This window comes from Maylandia zebra, linkage group LG2 (assembly GCF_041146795.1).
Source record: "Maylandia zebra isolate NMK-2024a linkage group LG2, Mzebra_GT3a, whole genome shotgun sequence".
In the NCBI taxonomy this organism is placed as follows: domain Eukaryota; kingdom Metazoa; phylum Chordata; class Actinopteri; order Cichliformes; family Cichlidae; genus Maylandia; species Maylandia zebra.
In genome coordinates, this window is record NC_135168.1 from 20822358 (window position 1) to 20847728 (window position 25371).

Consider the following 25371-nt stretch of genomic DNA (forward strand, 5'->3'; position numbering starts at 1 on the left):
TCCTGAGGAGGAGGAGGAGGGGTGTCAGTGGGATTAGTCAGAAGGCTTAGTTTTACTTTGTTTTCATTGGCTGATTACTTTTTACTAACGGGTTAAACATTATCTGGGTTAAAAAAAATACTCCTTCACAACAGTTAATGACGCTTTGTATTTTAGATTTCTCCTTTCTTTATGGTTTGTTTTGTTTTATTACAGTTTAGTTAACTTTTAGTTGTAATGTACTAAGGGCAAAGTTCAAACTAAAAGTGGTTAACGTCTCCTCAGTGAATACTGGAGCGTACCTGTTCCCTCGTTCCTTACTAACAGCAGGGTGAGTCGTGCTTCCAGCCTGAGAGTAAGCGGTTTAACGTGACAGCGTTCGTACTGCAGGGCTGCTGCACGGATGCTTTGTAGTTGAAGATTTGGGAGGATTGTGTGTTTGTAAATATCCCTGTTTGCATCTCCCCCCTCTCTGTCTTTCAGAAACACTGTGACAGGCAGAAAGCCAACCTGAGGATTCGCTTTAAGCCGTCGCTCTTCCAGCATGTCGGCACCCACTCGTCCCTGGCTGGAAAGATTCAGAAACTCAAGGTAATGACTGAGCATCTCTCTGAGCGCAGCTGTATTTATATCACGGCGGGAAATGTGCCGCTCTGTGAGCCTCGTGTTCCCGAAGACGACCACAAACACCTATTAGCAGCAGACACACGGAAACATCCATGAATATAAAAACTTATCAGGAACGTTTTTCCAGCTTGTCTTCCTGTTCCTCCCGTCACAAAACTGCTGTTATCTGCATAAACACAAATCCATATTAACTGCTTACCTTCAAAATAAAACCAGAACCTCACAAATGTGAAGCATAAATTCAGAAATTCCTCCATGAATCGTGACGTAGTTACTGCAGTCGTTCAGCAGCCTCACTTTAATACAGGAACATAACCAGAAAACAACCAGCTGGCAACCAGTCGAGCGTCCCAATGATTTCTTTTTGTCCTTTTTGCAGCATGGTTAACATCCTGATTTTGCTCTTATTCCCGAATCAACTCATAACTTTACTGGAATTGAGCTACAACCTAATTTCCAGCCCCATCCAAATTTCTTAAAATATTTATTTTCGAATAAAGGATTCGTCTCAAAAAGGACAGAAATAAGTCAATAAATCAAAACAAAACAATCGAATCCCGTTGTGCCTGCAGTCTGCTGCAGTCTGCTGCAGTGCACCAGCTGACCCTTTAAGAAGAGTTTGGCACAAACGTCCTGTGAATGTTGATCTTTGATTTGTTGTCACGTCTGTTTTGGGGAATCTCAGGTAGACTCAGTATTTAGTATTTTAGTATTTAGTATTTATTTATTTATTGTCATTGTCAAGAACAATGAAATTGCGTTTGGGGCTTCCATACAACCCCAAAAAAAGAAGAAAATAATAAATACCCCTTAAAACCCAAGTGTACATATTTAACCCAGTGTGACTCCAATGCAATAAGACAATCCTTAGCAATAATGTTCGTAGAAATTCAGACAAAGACCTGAGAAACATGACAAAATACAACAATGCAACCCATTCAATATTATTGTACTGTGAGATATGATATCAGATATAATAGTTATCTATTTAAGACTCACAGCCACGCTGTGGAGCTGGTGGACAAATGGTGCTTATTTCATCTGTTTCCAAGGGGCAGGCGACATCTTTCAGTCGTGTTTTAGTTAAAGATTCTTTATAATTTAAGCTATAATGAGGCAGCGTGGCCACCCGTGGTGTCATTTCAGATTATTTTAGAGATTATTCTTCTGTTCTAAAGCTCAGCTCTGACCCGGACGGCCTCAGTGTGAGTTTCCTGAGCTTGAAGCGGGGTGAGGTTCAGTCAGAGTTCAGTCCAGCGTCTCTGGAGAGATGAAGATTGAAAGCCTCTGCAGTCGTTCGCAGCTTCGCTTCCTGCCAGCAGCTCGGCCCGAGCGCCTCCGTTTAATGCCTCTGATTACTGTGTTAAGCGCGGTGGATATTAGCCCGCTGACTGGTGCTGCAATCTGCTCTAATCAATTGGATATCGATCCGGCCGCCCCGTCCCAGAGCCTCCTCGCTGTGGGGATTGAAGCGCAGAGGCCGGCTGCATGGGGCCGTGTAACTATGGAGGCTAACTCCGCTATTACCCTCCAGCCTGAACTGTTCACCACTTCAGAGAGAAAATCATCCCAGAGTTTTAAAATTAAAGTCATAATGGGAGGAATTGAAGTGGACGTCGGATTTATTCGACTGTAGAGTCATGTAATTAAGAGGGAAAATTAAGTCTGGAGACTTGTTCATGGACGGAGTGAAAATAACAAAACTGATTCAGAGTTTTATTTCTCCAAAGTCATTAAATGTCTTGAGTTAACCCCTGACCTCTGCTTGCAGAGACTTTAACACTCAGCTGTAACGGTGTTTGAGTTTGCTGGTTTGCTGTATAAGGACTCATCACTGAACAAATATCTGTTCACTGACTGTCAGCGAGAACGACTGAATTATTTCTAAGGCCAAACCGTTCCTTTAACCGGAGTTTAAACTCATAATCATCCTCTTTTCATCCCCTCAGTTTTATCTTCAGACACTTCTTTTAGTCTGGAGCTCCACCCGAGCAGCTTTGCATGATTCACAGTTCAGAATCATCCTTCTGTATCTCACACCAGACTTGCTGCAGCTCCTCACTGTCTGAAACAAACTGGTTTAGCTCCACCCCTTTAAGGAGATCTTCGTCTGATTGGTTACCCTCACACACAGCCAGAAAAAAATTGCTGAAGCTGAGCATTTAAAGCACAGTAAAGCCTGACCTCTGACCTCATTATTATAAACTTTGTCCGTGTTTAATGTGAACATCTTCTGCTAGAACAGCAGATCTATGACAGGAAGTACTGAGAAGCAGAGCGGGTCCACTTTAAGATCTGAAAATAGGAGCTTCTTATAAGAGAGTCTCAGACATCACCAATCACTTGCTCTTTTAAAACCTGATATGATGCTGAGCTGCAAAAGTTTATAAAAGGGAAAAGCTTCAGATTTGAGTTTCTCTTTTATTATTTGTTCACAAACAACAGAAACGTTATAAAATCCTCCTGACAGAAATGTGACAGGTAGGGTCAGAAAGGCAGAGCTCAGACAGAAAACCTCAAATCAAGCAGAATAAACGATAAAAATATTCTGACAGAACATTCAGCGGATGAACAAAGCCAAAACATTTCGCACATCACAAACAGCAAACTGAATGGGATGTGTTTTAACATCTGTACTCTACAATGTCTGAGAGAACCAAGTTTCATAAACAGGACCACAACAAGACAAAGTCACACAACTGTTACACAAATGCATCAGCCTCTGGAGGTGAAACCAGTGATGAAGCACCAAAAGCTGCAGTTCCTCTAACGTCCAACAGAGATTCCAGCAGCGAGTCAGTCCCCATAGACTCCCAAGTTAAAACTTTACAGCAGAATCAGAATCAGAATACTTTATTGATCCCTGGGGGAAATTATTTTTTGTTACAGTGCTCCATTTTAAACCAACATTAAGACAAGACAGACAATACACTAACTAAGAATAGTACAATATATACATATATATACATACATACATACATAAGTCACTCATAAATAAATAGTTGGAACATGTTAACATGTTAACACCCTAAAACACAAACTAAGTTGGGGTCTGTGATAATTTAACTCTTCCACACACCACAGGTGTGAGTTTAATTATAACTCACCACTTTAAATTGTATTAAGCCTTATTTTGTTAGGGGCGTGGCCTCTGTTGGCGGCTGTAGCTGCTAGCTAGCTTATACCTCAGCTAATCGTTGCCCCTGAACTTGGCGTCTGTTTGTGCTGTTGGAGCCTTTTAAAAAAAAACATTATCTGACCAATATGGATGCTGTGAGGTTATTGTAGTAACAGACTGTCCGAGAAGTCTACGCTCCAGTTTTAGGATTTTATTTGGATGCTACTGACTGCTAATTAGCTAATTAGAAATCTGTGACTGTGGATGTGGAGAGCTTCCTAACCAGGTTAGCTGGATTAGCTGATAGCTTAGCACCACTTCTGGTTCTACAAACTCAACATGGTGGTGGTAAAAACGGTGACATTGAGGTATGATCGACAAAGTACTGAGTGACATTACAGTGGTTACTGTGGCAGCTAAGGATGAAGGACCTGGACAACGCCAATGCTCCCCTGCAGGTAACATTAAAAAAGCAGATCACACCTGTTCCAGCTTTGTGAAGGTGACCAGCAGGATTTACAAAGTTGTGCAAACCTGAGGAGCAGTTGCTCTGCCTGCCTGTTCCTCATTACTGATCCCGACAGGCAGTAGCGGTTTTTGATACGGGCGGCATCACGGGCATCGGCAAAAAAAACACGCTCATACTCATGCGGCCCCAAGTCATGCCAGCGCATAGTGGGAATGGCATAAGCACCGATCGGTTTTCTATCGCCCATTTGCTGGGAGTAAGGGCGCCCTCCGTTTGCGACGTGCGCCGGCTGCTTGCGCAGTGTTGGGGAGTAACGGAACACACGTACCGCCGTTACAAAATACAAAATATGAGTAACTGTATTCCACTACAGTTACTTTGTTGAAATAAATGGATTACACAGCGGTATTTTCCTGTTTCGTATTGTCAGGGGTCAGGACTGTTTGGGTTTTGCTTGTGCTGTTGTTTTGTTGTTCCAGGCAGCAGCGTTACGGTTGCCATGGTTACAGGGTGACGCTCTTTCTCTGTGTTTCCTGGGTGAGAGAGCGCCTTTTTATTGTTGTTGTTGTTGTGCTAAGCTAATAGGCAGAATGCTACAGGCATAGCCCTAAAGAACGTAGCCTCATGGGCAGTGTAGCCCGTGCTGCAGGGAGAATGGACCGCCATACCCGTTATGTGTCTGTGAGCGTGAGGAGGGAGAAAAGTGGAAAAGTACAAGTTGTCATCGAACAGAAACGGGAGCTGGAAGCATGTAAATATAATAATAACCACTGCAGCCAAGAAGAGTGCCTGACGAGCCCAGTTGTAAGTAAGCTATTAAGACTCGACTGTACACAGTGTTTGTGTTTTTCTCCGAAATAATAAGTTCCGTTGGAGCAGCCTTTCAACACCTCTCTCTGTCTCTCACTAGCAAACTTGACCCAGACAACAAAGTAAAGCTAGTTTTCGGCTACAAGCCGACACGGGACCGACTATTAGTCAGAGGTCCCTTTACCACAGCTGGGAGCCGCGGACCTTCAGTAATCGTAATAAATCACACAGCAATAGTACATTCATGTAGTTGTAAACAGCATGATAATATATTAAATAATCCAAAGTATTCAGAATGTGTTACTCTCATTGAGTAACGTAACGGAATACGTTACAAAATACATTTTGGGGCATGTATTCTGTAATCTGTAGTGGAATACATTTTAAAAGTAACCTTCCCAACACTGTGCTTGCGGCACAGAGGAGAGGGCGGGGCAGCGGGGGTTCTCTGGCTGGCTGGAGCAGCATCTAATAACCAACTGGCAAAATAAAAACAAACCACCAAACACGAAAACGCCAGACATTATGATACAGACTTATAATTTGCACCAATGTTTTTTCGAAATTCTATACGTGAAAAGTGAGCGTGAGAGCCCTCTGTGCTCGCTGCTGAAGTCAAAGTAAACTTTGTCATCTCCGCTATATAGGTCCAGTATATAGAGAGACGAGAGGACGAGGCTCCAGTTACAGCAGTGCAAGTAAACAAACAATAAGTATAAGAAAGGTAAGAAAATAAATAAATATACTCTTTAGGACCAGGGGTAAAGGGATCAATAACAATTAGAGGGAGTGTTCGCCCAGGGCGCCAAACGGGCTAGGACCGCCACTGCTGACAGGAGTCAGAACTGCAGCTGCTGCTGTCATTTCACCTGTAACACAAATATTTGGTAATGAAATGTTGACCACAAAGGGCGCTGTGAGCAGACACGGTGCCTGCTCACACTGAACTTATTCTGTTAACAAACTGCATCAACGACATAGACGCTGTATCCACGCTGACGTGATGCCTTTGTAAAACTATGAGGAAGAATATCATATCTGTACTGATATGGGCTCGGCAAGGTGTTAGTGAAAGGATGCCACATCATTTGATGAGAATGCAGGTTTAACTGCTTTGTCGCCTTCATTCTTTAAACTCCAAAACTAACAGAGGTGTTTATTCTTCTTCATTAGATGAATCTTATTATTTCTACTAGGGAAATGCTCTCATTAATAATCTAAAGGTGGAAAAGGTTTTGTGAATATTTCATGTTTCATCCACGACGAGGTGGTATGGTAGCAGAGTGGCATGGCTGGATTTTTACAGCATATTGTGATCTAATAAAGGCTTCGGATTGAATTAGATCCTGATGGACTGAGTCTGTTTTCTTGCTGTTTGTGTCTGTGCAGTTAAAATCCTATCACATTCTCGTTTTGTTGGCGGCAGTCTTGCGTTATGAGTTTAGGTTCAGAGGTCGGTGCGTGGTCACTCAGTGCTGCTGTTGAATGATATCCAGAATACGAAAAGTCTCTGTAAGTGCACCAGAATAGCATGACATCATGCTTCTGTTGCTCTTCGGAAGGGTTTCTGCACTGAAGCGAAAGTGGATTAGTCATCAAGGACAGCGAGCGCGTCTGGCGATGATACCAGCGGTTCGAATTATCTTCTGGTCACTGCACAGTGGCGTCAGCTGTGCAGTGATTCAGACGTGCAGCTGCAGAAGCATCCAGCAAGGCGTGACTTCAGACTGAAGAAATGATTTAGTCATGTGATGTCTGTTTGTTTGGGGGATTTTTTAGGATAAGGACTTTGGGAAACAGACTCTCCATAAGGGTCACGCCAACCCGCTGGCGGAGGTGACGACCAGTCTGAAGACCTACCAGCACTTCACCCTGGAGAAGGCCTACTTGGGTGAGGACTTCTTCTGGGCCTTCACCCCGGTGGCGGGGGATTTCATACGGATACGATTCTTCACACCTGTTCGCATCGAAAGGTCAGTAACGAAGGACGGGATAGGGGGAGTACCACAGGTTAGAGTCTTCCCTCCGTCCCTGCTCCTCTTACTGAAATATCACCTCTCTCTCTTTCTCTCAGGTTTTTCTTCCGGAGCGGAAACATCGAACATCCAGGAGACAAACTTTTCAACACGTCGGTGGAGGTTCTGCCTTTCGATGTGAGTGTTCAGATACAGTTTTAATGGGTGGGGCATCCTGGGAAGCCTTAAAGTGTCCACATGCTTCTTTGCTAGCTGTTTTGGGTAAAAGTATAGAAGTTTAAAATCTTTTAGATGTGCTTACTTTCTTAAAAGATCATTTCGGTGCGGTCCAGCAGAGGGTCAACTGAGAACAATCTTCGCCCACTCGTGTGGTGGCTAGCAGCATCACCTCTCCTCGAGAAGGTCCAGGGTTTGAATCCAGGCTAAGGCCTTTCTGTGAGGAGGTTGTTCTCCATGTGCTTTCTCCAGCACAGTTCAAAGACATGCGTGAGGTTCAGTTTAATTTGGTCTTTGTCTCTGTTAGCCTGTGACGGCCGGGATAGGCTCCTGCACTGAATTGGATGAGGTTTTCATTTAATGGATAGATGGGTGAAATTTCTGCTTTTTGACCCAGTATCCATCACAATGACAGCAAAGGATGAGAGTGCAAAGTTAACATAGCCTTTAGAAACATCAAGGACGAGGCAGGCAGGCTGAAACAAACCGGAGTAATCCAGGAAGCCCCTAACCGAGAGATAAATTTCCATCTATAGCAGGAGACCATATCGGACTCTGCCATGAGTGCCTGCTATAAGTGAGAACAGATTCAGTTTGTGGTGTGTGGAAAAGGAGGCAGAGTGATGGATCACTGCCACTTTCTGTTTGTGGTCGACTGTAAAACAAAGGCTGAATGAAGCCGAGAGCCTCAGCGGGGCAGAGAGAGGTGGGCTGAGAGGAAGAGGAGCTCCTACCGAGATCAACAGGAGAGATAAAACGAGGAGAAGAATCGGTACGCGCTTACAGGAAGCTGAGCACACAGACACGTGCAGACCAGAGCTGGAGGAGGGAGGCGGTTGCTGCAGTAATGCTGACCAAGAGCAGGAAGGGAGGAGGAGAAGGAGGGGGTGGGACTGGATGATGGCCCTAAAAACTGCAGGTACACGCCAGAAAACGTGGCTGCACAAAACACGATTAATGCTAAATTTGTTAGAAATTTCATCGTCCATGCTGCGGCTGCTCCCGGGGCCGAAACATGTCAAAGTGTGGTTTGTGGAGCTGAATCGGTTTAGTTCATATGAAGCTCATATGTCTGTTGTTGTAAAGGCATCAAAGGGCTTCGGCTTTTCTGTGTATCGAGTTAGTAACGCCCAGAAAACCTGCAGTCGAGTTTTATCATCAGATCATCGCCTGAGAAGAGTCCAAAAATGATCAGTCTTCTTCTGCCTCCATCTCCTCCTATCCCAGCATCCCCCTCTGTCACACCAACCCTCTGCATGACCTCCTTCACAACATCCTTTCTGAGGTCCCCCTACCTGGCAGCTCCATCAGTATATCCGTATATGCTCATCTCCACCCGTTCCACCCCCTTCTTTTCTTCACCTCTCATGGTTTGGATGGTTGACCCCACGTATTTACACTCACCTGCCTCCCTCTCATTCACACTTATCTCTTTTTTCATTTGTGATTCAAACATGATGTGAATGTGTCAGTGGAGCCGTCAGTAATTGAGCTGTTCTGATAAGAGGATGATGGAGGTGAGCTGAAAAGAATTAATTTTAGGTGAAAAGGTCATTGAATTATCATATTAATATGTATGTAATGTGATCATTTAAACCGTTATGTTGAACCGGCGGTATTGTTTGGATTTTTTTGAGGCTGTAGGTGTGAATAATCGCTGTGACAGCTGAGAGCAGGTAAAATGATGTTGGTTTAAATGTCAGAGTGCGTCTTTAGGCAGCGTCTCCATTCAGAAGTTGATCAGCAGCCGGGACAGCGTCTCAGTCTGTGCGAGGACAGGAAACAGTGCAGGTGTGTGCGCACATGGGAAAGCTCCAGAGCCTTTATGAGTACTGTTACTCCAGCACAGGAAGCACGAGAAACAGCAGCAATGTTAATGAGTGAGCAGCTTAAAGTCAGAGTTTTCACTGGTGGATCTCCCTTTAGCTTCTTTTACCTGGCTAGATCACCATGGTAACAGGTGTGAAACACATGTATAAAGTGCAGAGGGGTGATGCGTTCGGGCTTTCGGTGGCAGTGCTGATCAGATACACAGTCGTATTTCACTAACAGCGACACAAACGGCACTGCAGTCTCAGTTTAGCTGTGCAGTTTTTAAAAAAATATCCTCTTTAATTCCTAATGTTGCTCTTTCTTGTGTCGCCTATACATTCATTTTGTATAAGCCGTGAGACCAGTTTTCCCGTGCTTCACTCGCGTACGTCAGTTTGAAGAGGAAAAAGAACTCCACGGGACTCTGATGTGAAAAGATGTAACAAAAAATTTATTTCACAGTTTGCATCTTACAGGAGTGGTCAGGTTTAACTTATCCTCAACAAAATAACCTACTACGGTAGGAAAACCGTGTGGCTCTGTTCTACCCTGCTGCCACGTATAGTTTATGCCGTATTAACTCTTTTTCTCTCTCCCCCCTCCCGCACCGCATGCGCTAATTTGCATACATCCGTGATGCCCGGATTTTACTATAAACACGAGTCTTTAAGGCACATGTATTCATGGTACTACGTAACCAAACCAACACAGCAATAAAATAATTTTAGTTCCACCATAAACATGCATTTACTTCCTAAATTATTAATTATACAAACAAGCTTAACAACAGCGAAATATAAATACTAAAACATATGAACTATCTTAACTTGGCTCCCACAAATTTCCTGTCTGTCTTCTGAGTGTTTCCGCCTGTGTCTCGTCAACGACTCGCGTTTGTGTTTCCGTTCTTGTTGCTTCTTCAGACAGATCCTGTGATTCAGCAGAACGTCCTTCCAGTAACCTCAAACAATCATTTTCTGTGTGACTCTATAAGTTTCTCACTATACTGCGTTACTTCAGTTCATTGAGGTTTGCGGTATTCATTCATGCACAGGTCTCTGAAGGTCCCATCACAACATCTCAGTCGGTTGAGATCTGGACTCTGAGTGGACCGTTGCAGATTTGCTGCGCTGCTCTGGATCATTGTCCTGTTAATGACCCAGTTTGGTCTGAGCTTTAGCTGTGGGACAGATTTCCAGAAGTCTTGTTGTTTATTCAGAAGCAGCTTTGCAAATCTAAACCGTGCTGCAATTTCTTTTTACAGAGAAAAGACTTTCTCCTGGAAACCCTTCTGCATAATACCTTAGAATTTAACTGTGCTTTTTACCAGGAACGAGGAAACGAGCTATCCTCAGGGATGTGTGACACCCTTGCTTTGTTATTCCTGTCAGAATGGAGAGTTTTGGTAGTTTTTTTTAAAGTTAAACAAATCCAGTTGACCTGAGGTGTGTCACATGCACCCCACAGTGCTTTGATTGTTTAAGGAGGTAAATGAGGTTCTGAAAAAAGTGAAAGTTTTTCAGAAAAGGGTACTCAGTGTTGCATTATTTCAAGTAAAATCCTGATTTAATGTTACAAGTATAGTGTGATGCTTTAACCGTGGTGCTGTTGTATTCATAATAATAATAATAATAATAATAATAATAATAATAATAATAATAATAATGTATACTCTATTGATCCCTGTGGGGAAATTCCTCTCTGCATTTAACCCATTCACTCAGTGAAGCAGTGGGCAGCCATTGGGCGCCTGGGGAGCAGTTTGTAGGGATTGTTCAGAGGTACCTCAGGGTAGCCGTTCAGTGGATTCAACCCCCGACCTTCCGGTCACGGGGCCACCACTCTACCTACTGAGCTATCCCTTCCCCATTATATGAGAAGTTATTAAACTTTTAGTGTGTAAAATGAGCCCAAAGCTGCAGAAAACACAAGTTCTGAATCTAAATAGAAAAGTTAAACATAGCTGGAGGAGAGGAGCTGGTTTTTTTTTTATTGCTTTTATTGCACATGTAACTGATCCATGATAAAAATGAGTTTTCTCCTTATTATAACTATAATTGAGACTCTCCAGCTTTCAATGAATGGCCTTAGATTAGATTTCTAATTGAATGATGAGGCGTTTTCTTTCTGACACACTAACGATACAAACACAGAGTCAAATAATCTAATTGATTAACTGATCTGCTGGTGTTTCGTTTGCTTCCAGAATATCCAGGCAGAGAAAGAGGCCTTGATAGAAGGGAAGGAGAAAACGCCAAAGTACCACCGGACCGAGGACGGCTTCATCAGAATCGGTGAGTGATGGCACACAGACAGCAGACAGCTGTGTGCAGCTTCACCGAGTTTCCTCGATCATCATAAAGTGATGGGTGTAGCAGCAGCTGAGGACGTGCGACTGACTGCTGCATTTGAGGAGCTGTAATGAGCTCTTTCCCTGCAAATGAGCTGTCACAGTTTACATCTGCAGGGAGGGAAAACGCTCCTTTTACTCTTTTATCTTCCTGAGCTGTGGAGTGAACTTCGACACGCAGTCTTTACAGCTGATCGAGTTCGGCTGTTCTCCATTTTAAGAACCTGTACTTGTAAGCAGCTCCACAAAACTGCCAATCAGCAGAGCTCAGTGCTGAATATTTCACCTCCCAGCAAGGATTATTGTAAAGAAAGCACCTTGGAACAGCTGATCTTTCAAATATCTGAGCCCTGTGCGCTAAAAAGTCACATTAATTTGATTTTTGATTATATTTTGAGTTGTTTTCTCAGGAATGATCTGTGTTTGTGACCATAGACTGTTCACTCGCTGCTTTGTAGTCTTTCCATTTTAAATCCTGTGGGCATATCACACACACGGACACATCTGATAATTAGCGCTCAGTCACATCCAAATAAAATAAATTAAAAAAAAAAACTGGAATCTCAGACAGTCAGTTAGTACAGTAATCTCACAGCAGCCATATTATTGGTCAGATGATGTTATTAAAGATGCTCCAACAGCACAAAGAGGTCCACTTCAGGGACTCCAGTGATCTGAGGTGACAGCTAGCAGCTACAGTCACCTGTGTCTCCATCCACCTTTCAGTCAAAGAAGCCACACCCCTAACAAAGCATAATAATTTAACCCTATATAATATTTTAACAGGTGACTTATAACTGTACCGTTGCTTTGAAGGATTAAATTATCTACAGAGACCAAAACCATTTTTGTATGAGGCTCTAAACATGTTTATTTCTGCTGTAAAGTTTTAACATGGTGGTCTATGGGGTCTGGCTGACTGCTGGAGCCTCTGGTGGACAGTAGAGGAACTGCGGGCTTTGGCGCTGCGCTTTTATTTGGTGTATTTTTTCAGCTCGTGGAGGTTTCGTGATTCACAAGGCGAAAACCCACAAACTTCTCCTCCTTTATTTTTGTATATTGAATAATTTAACAGTGATGTTCTGCACATCTTTAACCAGCACGCAGCCTGACAGGTTTGGTGTTTTCCAAACTTTAAGAGCTGAACAACAACTTTTGTTATGAAAACTTTGCATTAGATTGTAAAAACTGACAGGCTGAAGGCCAAAACTTGGTTCTGCTGTGGATGTGAGAAGGTAAAGAGGCAGGTATCGTGCTGAGATCTTACATCAGTCCGCTTTCCATCTGGTAGAAATCCGGCCTTGCAGGATGATGCTTGTAAAAATGTAAACTTTATTTATAAGTAAAAATGATCAGATGAAAGAATAAGCAGAAAAAGTTAGAGACTGTGCGTAGGTGCGTTCAGTCAATCGATCAATAAACTCGCCGGGAATAGATTTCATGTCACAGGTTGGATTTTCAGTGTAGCCTCGGGGTTTCACACACATTGGCAGACTGTCAGATTTATCTTTTCATTACTGGAATTTGTTTTTTCTCCAGCTGGGCTGATTTCAGCAGGATTAACTGGAACCTTCAGTAAATAAATTAAGGTGCCCTGACATGCTGTGTGAAGTTATTTGACTTAAAATAAATAAAAACTGAAATAAAACCAACAGAACAAAATTAATCTGCTCATTTGTTCTTTGCATCGGGAGCACCGAGCATCCTTGGTCAGTTTCTATTATATGAATGCAAACATTGAAGCTTCTGGCCTATTTAGCTCATCTGCTCTTTTAGATTATTCTGGACCACAGTCGTCTTTTTGTCTTTCTCATTATTTGCATGAAAGACGTTGTTTTGTGCATGTTTGAATCCACCTGAAGGAATCAGGACTTCAGAGGGAAAGAAGATACTGGCCTACAGCAGGTGGAAGGAGCGCCAGTGTGGGCTGACATCATAAATTACCAGCAGCTCTTTATCCCCTTCATCAATTTTTCAGATGAGTCGGCGGATCGATCCAGCCGCGCTCCTTCACTCTATTCATTTCATCGTGCTGCCTTCAGGAGACCTGCATCCAATTTCAGTGTGTGAGATCTTCTGTGTGAGAATTAACCGTCTGAGAGAGTCAGGACTAAACGGCATGTTTGAAGGAGGGTGGGCTACAGAAAGGAGGGAACTTCATTTCAGTGAAGTTCAGGTTCCTCCTCCAGTCTGTCATGTCCCAGCATCGAGCCTGAAAGAGCCCAAACACGTGGTTCTGTCCTGGAAAGGTCAATGTTCCCGTCACTTCCACAGAAATCAAAAGTTTACAGAAACTTTTAGGCGCTTCAAACTTTCTTTTGTATAAATTTATTTTTGAGAAGCTCGGCATCTTAAACACGCTTTGAATTTTTGTGGAAAATTCCTTCACAAAGAGATCAGTCCTGAGGGGGAAGCATGGGAACTTGGATGTTTTCACTTTTCCTCTAGCACCACCACGAGGCTCGCATTGTTTCAGTTAAAAATGTAATCACCCATCAGACAATTGGGATGGACTTTGGTTCAGTTCATTTAATCAAGCTCAAGAATTCTGGAGAATTCATACCCGAGTATTTCTATTCGTCCTCCTTTCTGCTTCCTGTGCTTTAATCTAGACTTGAAGTGGACCTGAAGTCTGCTGTTTGTTGCCTGAAAGTGTAAAATGTCATCCTCTTAAAAGATTTGTTTCCCGCCTCTGTCGGCGTTTATTGTAGGAGAAACAAAAAGAAAGCTCCCATGTCAGCCCAAGAACTGCCGTCTGATTATTTTTTATTCTCTATGTTCTGAGCCTTTGTGTGATCTGTGTTTCTGGGGACAGCTCTCAGACAGCCGTATACACGAGTCTGGATACTGAGTGAAAACCATAATACCCACAATAATATCAGATAATTCCCTGTGATAAACAATAACACGCTCCCCAGATGCTGTTCTCTGTCAGGATTACAGTCGCTACCTGGAAGCATCACTGCCAGCATGATAATCCTAGTAAATAAATCCTCTGAGGGATTATTGCTCTGTTGAGGTTCAGTTGCCCTGAAACCAACCTCTGCTGGAAGACCCGATACCGGCAGGACGCCAGAGAGGGTCTGATGGAGACTGAGGCTTTTTTCCTGATAGTCAGGCTCAGAGAAAGCTGGAACCACAGGGGTCAATAAATGGATGGTGGGAACACGTAATGGGTCTTAATAACCCTGTAAATCTGCACAGAAAGCATAACAATCCCTTAATTACTTCAAAATCCCTTTTAAAATGCTAAAAAAGCAGGTTAAAGATTCAAATAAACCTTCGTTAAAGATAAGATGTTTTATCTGAGCCAAAAGTAGGTATATCAAGAGGTCAGTTTTTACCCCTCAGTGTGAAAATCTTTGGGGTATTTTCGTCCCACCAGGGCGGCTGGGCGGGGTGATGCAATTGTGTGAACAATTTGTGAACACAATAACTTCAGAGCGAGGCAATGTAGGATTTTAAAGTCTATACTATAGGTGTTTCTAGTAAAATCTCAGTGAAAAGCTTTCAGGCGCAATATCTCAAAAAGGAGTTATACCACATTTATACCACAGGTGCATGTACTATGAGGCTGGAGGTGAGCACTGCCCACCGCCAGTATTTTTGTGAAGCATGTTCTTTGTCATGCAGGAGCCAAACACAGGCACAAAAATTAGTGACCAAAACAAAAAGTGAGTTTTATTCTATTCAAGGGTACAGAAAGACAAAACAGAATAAAGCACACCCAAATCAAGTGAAGAAGAAGCCTGACAAAGACTGAAAGTACATAATGAAGAACAGAAGTATGTGTTCCTCTGACCCGGGTAACTTTTGGGTTAGGTCTGGGTTTTAAGATCAAAGTGGGCTTTAAATGTAAAATGAGTACAGCTCTGTTGTATTCGCATTTCCCTGATGATCAGTAACTTTATTCCCTCCAAACAACTCTACAGTCATTTTATTGTTGTATAAGATTTAATGTCTCATCTTAAAACAGAGCAGCTATTTGAACTTATATAAAATTTACACATGGACTAAACCATTTATTATGTTTTTATCTGCTATTATTGTTATTGTTTGGAAATACTTAGTTGTCTGCTGTCAGTACATTTATCTATAACTATGAGTGAAACCGTGGATTAACTTGCCATGTTCATGTGACCATTTATCCTGATTACTGATGTTAGAGTAAATGAATCCAGATAAAAGAAAAATACTGTGGATATGTGGATCTCATTTCATAGTGCAGGGTCCAGGATAATAAGGTGAAGCCAATGAGGGCAGAGCAGACAGTCATAACAGAGGGACTACACAGGAAGTAAAATCACCAAAGTGACATGTCCAAAATAACAGGAAACAGCAAAGAACAAGACTTTAGAAAACCTAGGCAGGGAGGTCACCGGGGAAAAATGTGTATCCCTTGAGCAGTTGGCATGTGGTTGCAGGCTGCTGTATTTAAATGGATGAAATAGATCGCAAAGAGGATGCTGCACCATTAACTGCCTTGTGTTTACTTTGGTCGCTGGCAGATTAAATAAAATGACAGTAGAAATCTCTGTAAATTTAAAAAGCTGTCACAGTGCACTTCTGTTTGAAACCATCCTCACTTCTCCTGTCAGGTTATTGAGCCTGTTGATCTTCATCTTTTCCAGGAACGTTCCATAATGGCATCGCAGAGGGGGAGGTGGACCCCAGCTTCGGGCCCCTGGAGGCCATGCGTCTCTCAGTGATCACGGACTCACCAGTCTGGGTGATCCTCAGCGAGGTGAGATCGCCTCAGAGTTAAATCAAACTAAAACTAACCAAAAGACAGTGTTCTGTTGAGACATTTATCCACACTTACTGCTGAGTATTGACAGAAGAAGTCCTTGGAGAGGATTCTGAAGTCTCCGGGGTATAATGTGCTGCCTCTTGGCCAGGACTCCCTTGAAAAAGAGGTCTTTGATCTCAACGGGACATTCCTGGTTAAATAAAGGTTAAATAAATAAATAAATAAAGTATTCTGTAATCCTTTCTTTACTCTGTCTGTACAAACTGGTCCAGTATATTAAGTCCTTTTCAGTGAATGTGGTCCCAGTGCCCAATCTAAGAACTAATTTCAGGTATATTCACCAGAAAGAGACAGAAAGTTGGTACCACTGATGTCAGTGTCCAGCAGGTTTTCTGAAAGATTTCTTTAAAAAAAAAAAAAAATTATTGTATTTTATTTCATTGGACTGATAGTTCAGGAAGCAGAGCTGTGCCCTGAATCAGCTACAGTAGCTCCAGTTAGTGACAGACTGCAGTAAAGTTGACTATTAGGCCGACAGTTGTCATGTCTTATCAGAGCTTAGATAAGATCCACGCACAAACGATGACAGCACAGTGAATATTAACTGAAAGCTCTCCTGTAGTAATGCGGCCAACACACCGGGAAAGCAACCTGTGAGTCTCCAGATGGAACGATAATTAGAGCGTGGCTGAAAATAAAAACAGCTTGAATCCGTGCTGCAGCTCGCCCATCAGCTGTGAAGCAAAGCTGCAGACGCATCAGTCTCGATAATGATTGGATTTATAGATGCAGGGCCACACGTGAAACTGGGCACAGCTTGTGATGAATGCTCTCACTTTTTCTGAGCAGCCACCTGCTTTTTCAGAAACTGATCAAACATCCAGGTTACCGCACTTGTTTCTGCTCCTCTCATTAAAGTTTATTCAAACTTTAATAAATCTATCATATCTTCTGAATATCCCCTGTATTTGGAGTTACGAGGGGTCAGATAGGCTATATAAGTGAAAAGCGGCAGGTTTGGACCCCCACCATACTTCCTGTGTGATCGTGCAAAGCAGCTGATGCTGAGCAGGTCAGGCGGGTTTGTCTCGTTATTATTTTAGTGATTCTCTGTGACTCACGCCTTGGCCGTCTCTCCTCTCTCAGATCTTCATAAAGAAAGCCGAGTAAAGCTCCGCCCCCTCGAAGTTACCTCAGCGGCGTTCAGACGAGCTGACCGGAAGCTCCTCTGCTCCCGTCCTGCCTCGTCCCGCTCACCAGATCCCCACCGCGGTGCCACAGCGCCGCCGCCTGGCAGGACCTCGGTGCTGCAGGACTGAACAGATCAGAGACTGAGACACAGCGACAGGTGGGCTCACCTGTCTCCACCCAGAGGAGTGATGTCATTACTCCTCATCCTGTATTTATGTGTACATACAGTAAGCTCAATGTTGAAACACTGGTAATCACGGAGGCTGTGGCAAGAGCGGCGAGCCACCTCTGATGATTGATCTGCTGCTTTGGGACTTCCTGTCTGCAGACGGGACCTTCCTGCCCCGCCCACAGTACCCGTGTATGTGCGTCCACTCGCTGCGTGTGGTGATGTGTGTGCTGCAGGCGTTTCCCCTCCTTCAATTTGCCTTAACAAAGAGCAGAGTCACTTCAAACAGGCCCCGCCTCCCAACATGTAGCGTCCACAAATACCCAGAATCCTCTGCTGCAGCCTCGGACCTTCTTCCCGTTATCGTGGTTTCAAACTACTGACGAAGACGCTGACGAGTTTCTGTTCATGACCACATCTTTAAGTTACCGAGGCCTTCACACTGACTGCTCTGTGTCCTGATTACTCTGGTTACTCTGCAGTACACCACTGTACCCTGAGGCATTCCTCAGTACCATGTAGTACTCTGATTACTCTGCTGTACTCCACTGTGCTCTGAGGTATTCCTCAGTACCATGCAGTACTCTGATTACTCTGCTGTACTCCACTGTGCTCTGAGGTATTCCTCAGTACCATGCAGTACTCTGATTACTGTGTAATACTCTGATTACTCTGACATACTCCAGTGTACTCTGAGGTATTCCTCTGTGTTTTGCAGTACTCTGATTACTCTGCAATACTCCATTGTATTCTGAGAGTCTTTGGTACTCTGTGGTTCCTCATTAGTACTCTGAAATACGCCACTGTATCCTGAGATATTCCACATCACTTTGACTGTTATTCAGTACTCTAATTACATTAAAATAGTCTAGAGTACTCAAAAATATTCCACAGTACTCTGAATTCCTCAGAAGACTGTAAAATGCTTTGAGGTATTCTACAGTCTCCTGAGGTACCATGGAGTACTTTGAGGGTTTGTTTTTTTTTTAATACTTTGAGGTACACTCCACAGTACTTTGAAGTACTCAACAGTCCCCTGATTACTCTGCATTGGTCTTACTCTGCAGTACTCTTAAATACTTCGCAGTACTGTGAGGTATTCCACAGTACTATGCAGTACTACTACAGTGTGCCTCAGAACACTGGGGTAATCAGGGTACTGCAGAGAGTATTGAAAAATAATCAGAGAACCGTCCCTCAGAGGGACTCTGAGATATTATGGACTAATCTGAGATACTTTGCAGTACTCTGATGTATTTTGTAGTACTCTGATGTACTCTGTTGTACCACTTGGGTACTTTTCCTTCTTGTGTCTTCTCCACAGGTCGATTTTTAGTTTTTCTGAGCAGACGCCGTCGTCCTTCGGCTCTTTGTCTCGCGCTGAGCGACGGTGTCAGTGTCGTCTTACAGGAGAGAAGTTTGTGATAAATTGTTCCCTCGTTTGCAGATTTTAATCTGTTCCCCGAACAGCTGCCTTAAAGTGACGTAATTCATGACATTATCATTGTTTCTTTTGTGCGTCTAACTTTGGACCGACTGAATTTAATTGACTTCATGTTGGATCGACTGATTTATGAGCACATTTGTCAGATTTAGGGGCCACATTACCTCTCTGAAAGACCGAGAGCGAAATGAACATCCTGTCAAAGTTTATTAAAACTCCAGAATCACTTTTAAGGACTTACGTTCTTGGGTTTTCGAGGTGGATAATGGCCAGGGCTCTGATTAATCTCCTGGGTTCTGGACATTTTGAGGTCTTGAACTGGACTAAAGTGAAGAGCGAGGGGCCGTCCGGAGGCTCTCTCCTTCTCTAGTGGTTCTGTGGTTTAACAATGAGTAAATATGTGGTGTTCTAAGTGCTGTCATCTGCCTTTAAAACACAAATGTAGGACAAAAGAGTGTTTTAGTGTGTTGTTCCTTCTGTAACATTTAATGCTGTTTTAACTTAATTTCACCCGTTATTTCTGCACTTCTGGGAGCTTTAAACCATGTTATGAAGTGCGAGTGTGGCTCGAAGGTTATTGCTTTGATGCCTGTCACGCTGCGGTTATACTGGGCAGCTTCCAGTGGATGTGTTGAAGTGCACTGCCTTTGCACTCAGTGCAGTCGCTCATAAGAAACAACAAAACATACCCAGTAATTCTAATTTGTTTCCATTATTATTGTACTAATTATGTCTTCAAATACACACAACAACAGTGAAGTGAAGCTGAAACATGAAACCGTATTTTATTCACAGTAAAACACTGAAAACGCGGTAACACGTCTCTAAAAAGGGCCACATTTCCCTCTGTGCAGCATCTCCTCTTCTTTGAACAACAGTCTGTAAACATCTGGGCACTGAGGAGAGCGGCTGCTGGAATTTTTCAAGAGGAATAGCATCACATTCCTCTTTGATTCTAGCTGCTCACACAGTACAAATTGGCTTGCTAATATGCAGAAACACCACAGGATGTAGCTTTGACGTCTATAATCTGCTCACAGAAATCCACAGGAACAGGCTAAGTGAAGTAAAGGAGGTAAATGAACCACGGGAACAGTTTATCGAGACTCTCCTGCATTAAGATGTGTCTCTCTTTCCTGTACAAACTGTCACTAGTTCAGATTTTCAGATGTGAAGTCAGCTGATCAGTGATATTAGGCTAAATTAACTCTAGCTTCAGCAAACATCCCAGGATTTTATTTTTTTTTATTTTCTTTGAAAGATGCACTGGAATGCATTGCTATCATCTTGTATGTGTCTTTTGTATCCTTTAGATAAACTCTATTTAAATGAGCTTAAACTTCTATCCAATCTGTGAATTGTAATAAAGACAGAAATTTAAGTGGTTTCCTCGTGTCTTTTAATTTCAGCATCTCTTCTAATGCAGGAAAGTCTTTCTTTTTCCAGATTCCACCCCCCGTGAGGTTTGTTAAAACTGAGCAAAAAGCTTCCTAAATAATTAATGTTTGCTCGTTTTTGTCATTTTCTGATCAGATTAATGCATTCATACTGACGTTTCTGTAATGAGGTGAATTGACAGGCTTTATGAATGAAGAGGAATTCACATTCAAAAAATTTACTTCACACTGTCACGAAAACTAAACTTCACTTTGACATAGAGACATGAAAAAAGGAGAAGGTATGGAGGAACGTTTTGTGAAAATATTTACAGAATATATTAAAAAGGTCTTGGCTACTCTTTTCAGATGAAAGCTGACATTTTCCAGGGGTGTATCTGACATCATCTGGCTTCTCATGATGGAAAATTCATTGTATGTTTGTACGTTCAAGTGTGAGTCAAATAAGGAAACTGTAGGATTAATTAGGAAAATAAATCAGTGCATCATCTGCATGTAAACTGACATTTTCCAAGGAACTGAGCATTCTGAGCAGATTCAGTAAAAAACACAGGTCCTTATTCTGAGCCTTTTGGTACACCAGTATTTATTGTAAAGGTGAAGAAACAGATTCACAGACCAGAATGTGAAGCACAAACTGCTCGTCATCATCATCAATGTGAATTTCAGTCAGGGTGATAACTCGATCATCGTGCTGTGGTTCTGCTCTTAAATGAACTGATTGATAAATGGGATGAAGAGTAACTTCGTCAGCAGAGCTGTTTCCATCGAAACTATCCAACAACAGAAAATTTCTGCTCTGCACCGTTGTATCTGTACTACAACAGGACAAAAAAACATACATACATATGACACAGGAGTGCTGTTATGAGGTTAAGTGTTAAAAAGCATCTTTTTCTACTTACTTTATTTACTTTTACACTTCAGTCATAAAATAGAGTGAAAATAGGGTTTTTCATCACTTTTGAACATTTTAATACTGCAGTAATTATAAATGATTCTATGAATGAAATTAATGACATTTGGTTGTTCCAAATGTCAGTAAGGACTTGAGGTATGCGCATATTTGGCTGTAGAGTTGTCAGGTGGGTGATGTGGAAGAGGCGAGTAGTTTTCTGGAAACTTCGTTTCATCACAAAAATGATGAAATGGCAGCATCACTCATTGTTTTTTGCAGGAGCTGCTTCATCACACAGACTGTATGATCTTCATTTCAGGTGGAGAACTGAATGTTTGTCTATAGTCTTGTAGGTAAGGTCTTTACCTTACAATATGATGTGCTTTGGATTTTTTATGAGCCTAATCTAAATCAAACTGAATTGATTTGAATTTAAAAGTGTGTTTATGTCCAACTCAATCTGAAAAAAGTCAGGTGACAAGAAGTGCTGAAGACTAAAGAAATTCATCCATCCATCCATTTTCATCCGCTTTGTCCGGGGCCGGGTCGCGGGGGCAGCAGCCTAAGCAAAGAGGCCCAGACCTCCCTCTCCCCAGCCACCTCCTCCAGCTTATCCGGGGGAATACCAAGGCGTTCCCAGGCCAGCCGAGAGATATAATCTCTCCAGCGTGTCCTGGGTCTGCCCCGGGGCCTCCTCCCGGTGGGACATGCCTGGAACACCTCACCCAGGAGGCGCCCAGGGGGCATCCTTGTCAGATGCCCGAACCACCTCAGCTGGCTCCTTTCGATGTGGAGCAGCAGCTGCTCTACTCTGAGCCCCTCCCGGATGGCCGAACTTCTCACCCTATCTCTAAGGGAGAGGCCAGCCACCCTTCGGAGGAAGCTCATTTCTGCCGCTTGTATCCGCAATCTCGTTCTTTCGGTCACTACCCACAGCTCGTGGCCATAGGTGAGGGTAGGGACGTAGATCGACCGGTAAATTGAGAGCTTCGCTTTTACACTCAGCTCCCTCTTCACCACGACGGACCGGTGCAACGTCCGCATTACTGCAGCTGCAGCCCCAATCCGTCTGTCGATCTCCGGCTCCCTTCTCCCATCACTCGCGAACAAGACCCCGAGATACTTGAACTCCTCCACTTGGGGCAGGAACTCATCCCCGACCCGGAGTGGGCACTCCACCCTTTTCCGGCTGAGAACCATGGCCTCAGATCTGGAGGTGCTGATCCTCATTCCCGCTGCTTCACACTCTAAAACTGCATTGTTCCTCCTGTATCCGAGGTTCGACTAACGGACGAACTCTCCTTTCCAGCACCCTGGCATAGACTTTCCCAGGGAGGCTGAGGAGTGTGATCCCCCTGTAGTTGGAACACACCCTCCGGTCCCCTTTCTTGAAGATGGGGACCACCACCCCGGTCTGCCAGTCCACAGGTACTGCCCCTGATCTCCACGCAACATTGCAGAGGCGTGTCAACCAGGACAGCCCTACAACGTCCAGAGCCTTCAGGAACTCGGGGCGGACCTCATCAACACCAGGGGCTCTGCCACCAAGGAGTTGTTTAACTGCCTCAGTGACCTCGCCCCCGGAAATTGGCGGGTCATTCCCCTCATCCCCAGACTCTGCTTCCTCCTCGGAAGACGTGTCAGTGGGATTAAGGAGGTCCTCGAAGTATTCCTTCCACCGCCTGACAATTTTCTCAGTCGACGTCAGCAGCGCTCCGCCAGCACTATACACAGTGCAGGTAGAGCACTGCTTTCCCCTCCTGAGACGTCTGACGGTTTGCCAGAATCTCTTCGAGGCAGCCCGAAAGTCTTTTTCCATGGCCTCTCCGAACTCCTCCCACACCCGAGTTTTTGCTTCAGCCACTGCCCGAGCCGCATTCCGCTTGGCCTGTCGATACCTGTCGGCTGCCTCCGGAGTCCCACAGGCTAACCAAGCCCGATAGGACTCCTTCTTCAGCCTGGTGGCTCCCTTCACCTCTGGTGTCCACCATTTGGTTCGGGGATTACCACCACGGCAGGCACCAACCACCTTGCGGCCGCAGCTCAATGCAGCAGCTTCGGCAATGGAGACGCTGAACATGGTCCATTCGGACTCAATGTCCCCAGTCTCCCTCGGAATGCTGTTGAAGCTCTGCCGGAGGTGTGCGTTGAAGATCTCGCGGACTGGGGCCTCTGCTAGACGTTCCCAGCACACCCTCACTACGCGTTTAGGTGCACCAGGTCTGTCCAGCGTCTTCCCCCGCCACCTGATCCAACTCACCACCAGGTGGTGATCAGTTGACAGCTCAGCCCCTCTCTTTACCCGAGTGTCCAGAACATATGGTCGCAGGTCTGCTGATACGATTACAAAATCGATCATCGACCTACGGCCTAGAGCATCCTGGTGCCACGTGCACTTATGGACACTCTTATGTTCGAACAGGGTGTTCGTTATGGCCAAACTGTGATTAGCACAGAAGTCCAATAACAGAGCACCGCTCGGGTTCAGATCAGGGAGGCCGTTCCTCCCAATCACGCCCCTCCAGGTCTCGCTGTCGTTACCCACGTGAGCATTGAAGTCTCCCAGCAGGACAACAGAGTCTCCAGGTGGAGCACCCTCCAGCACCCCCCCCCAGGGACTCTAAGAAGGCTGGGTACTCTGAACTGCCACTCGGCGCATAAGCGCAGATGACAGTCAGGACCCGTTCCCCGACCCTAAGGCGCAGGGAACAAACCCTCTCGTCCACCGGGAAAAACCCCAACGTACCGGCAGCAAGCCGAGGGGATATTAGGATACCCACCCCAGCCCGCCGCCTCTCACCAGGGGCAACTCCAGACTGAGACAGAGTCCAGCCCCTCTCCAGGAGACTGGTTCCAGAGCCCAAGCCATGTGTAGAGGTGAGCCCGACTATATCTAGCCGGTACCTCTCAACCTCACGCACTAACTCGGGCTCCTTCCCCACCAGAGAGGTGACATTCCATGTCCCTATTGCCAGTCTTGGCAGCCGGGGGTCAGTCCGCCAGGGCCTCCGCTCCTGGCCGCCACCCGGCACACAATGCACCCGACCCCTATGGCGCCTCCTGCGGGTGGTGGGCCTGCGGGAGGATGGGCCCATGTCTCCTCTTCGGGCTGTGCCCGGCCGGGCCCCATGGACTAAGGCCCGGCCACCAGACGCTCGCCCTCGGGCACCCTCCCCGGGCCTGGCTCCAGGGCGGGGCCCCGGTAACCCTATCCCGGGCAGGGTAAACTGTTCCCTCGATGTCCTTTTCATAAGGGTCTTATGAAGACACTAAAGAAATTAACTCTTTTAATTACGATCACTTTAAAAGTCACAAATAATTCAGCAGGTGGATGGGTACCTTTAACAACCAGCTCTGGAAGAGAACTGAGTTTTGGTTTAGAAGGGTAACGGCACCGGCACGGTGGTTAGCACTGTTGCCGCACAGCAAGAAGGTCCTGAGTTCAATTCCAACATCAGGCCGGTGCCTTTCTGTGTGGAGTTTGCATGTTCTCCCCGTGTTTGCGTGGGTTCTCTCCGGGTACTCTGGCTTCCTCCCACCGTCCAAAGACATGCAGCTTGTGGGGATAGGTTAATTGAATAATCCAAATTGTCACTAGGTGTGAATGTGTGAATGAAAGTGAGTGCGAATGGTTGTCTGTCCCTGTGTGTTGGCCCTGCGACAGACTGGTGACCTGTCCAGGGTGTACCCCGCCTCTCGCCCTATGACAGCTGGGATAGGCTCCAGCGCCCCCCGCGACCCTGAAAAGGATAAGCGGAAGCGAATGGATGGATGGGTAACGGCACCATGTGGTGTGGCGGTCACATGCAGGAAGATCACATGATTCTTAGAGCTCTGCTCTGACACAGAGTCAAGCATCAGAACATTTTCTTCGATGATAAAGCATCACTATCTGTGGCTCCATAGTGTAGGGATTAACACCTTCAGCTAATACACAGAAGATCCCTTTTCAAGTCCAGGAGGTCACCCAAATCTCTGGGGACAGCTGGAAGGTCATCTGATCTGAAAACCTGACAAAATCAAGCATGCCGATCTATTTGCTGTGGCGACCCCTGGTGAATAAGGGAACAGCCCAAAGAAGCTTTATAAAGAATCAGTCTTATGTGATTTATGTTTATTCAGTTGCTGCTAATTAGGGCACAATAACATCCAGTTAAAATCCTGG

At 44.6% G+C, this 25371-nt stretch overlaps 1 protein-coding gene across 1 annotated transcript in view; it reads left to right on the plus strand.

The window, feature by feature from the left end:
- Positions 1-20292, plus strand: part of mgat4b (alpha-1,3-mannosyl-glycoprotein 4-beta-N-acetylglucosaminyltransferase B) — a 127358-nt gene extending 107066 nt beyond the window's left edge. The window contains exons 10-15 of the mRNA XM_004552033.5: positions 463-570; positions 6783-6976; positions 7078-7156; positions 11214-11301; positions 15989-16101; positions 17254-20292. Of these exons, the coding sequence (XP_004552090.1) occupies positions 463-570; positions 6783-6976; positions 7078-7156; positions 11214-11301; positions 15989-16101; positions 17254-17277 (606 nt within the window). The 3' untranslated portion in view covers positions 17278-20292. The remainder of the gene's footprint in view (positions 1-462; positions 571-6782; positions 6977-7077; positions 7157-11213; positions 11302-15988; positions 16102-17253) is intronic.
- The last annotated feature ends 5079 nt before the right edge of the window (positions 20293-25371 follow it).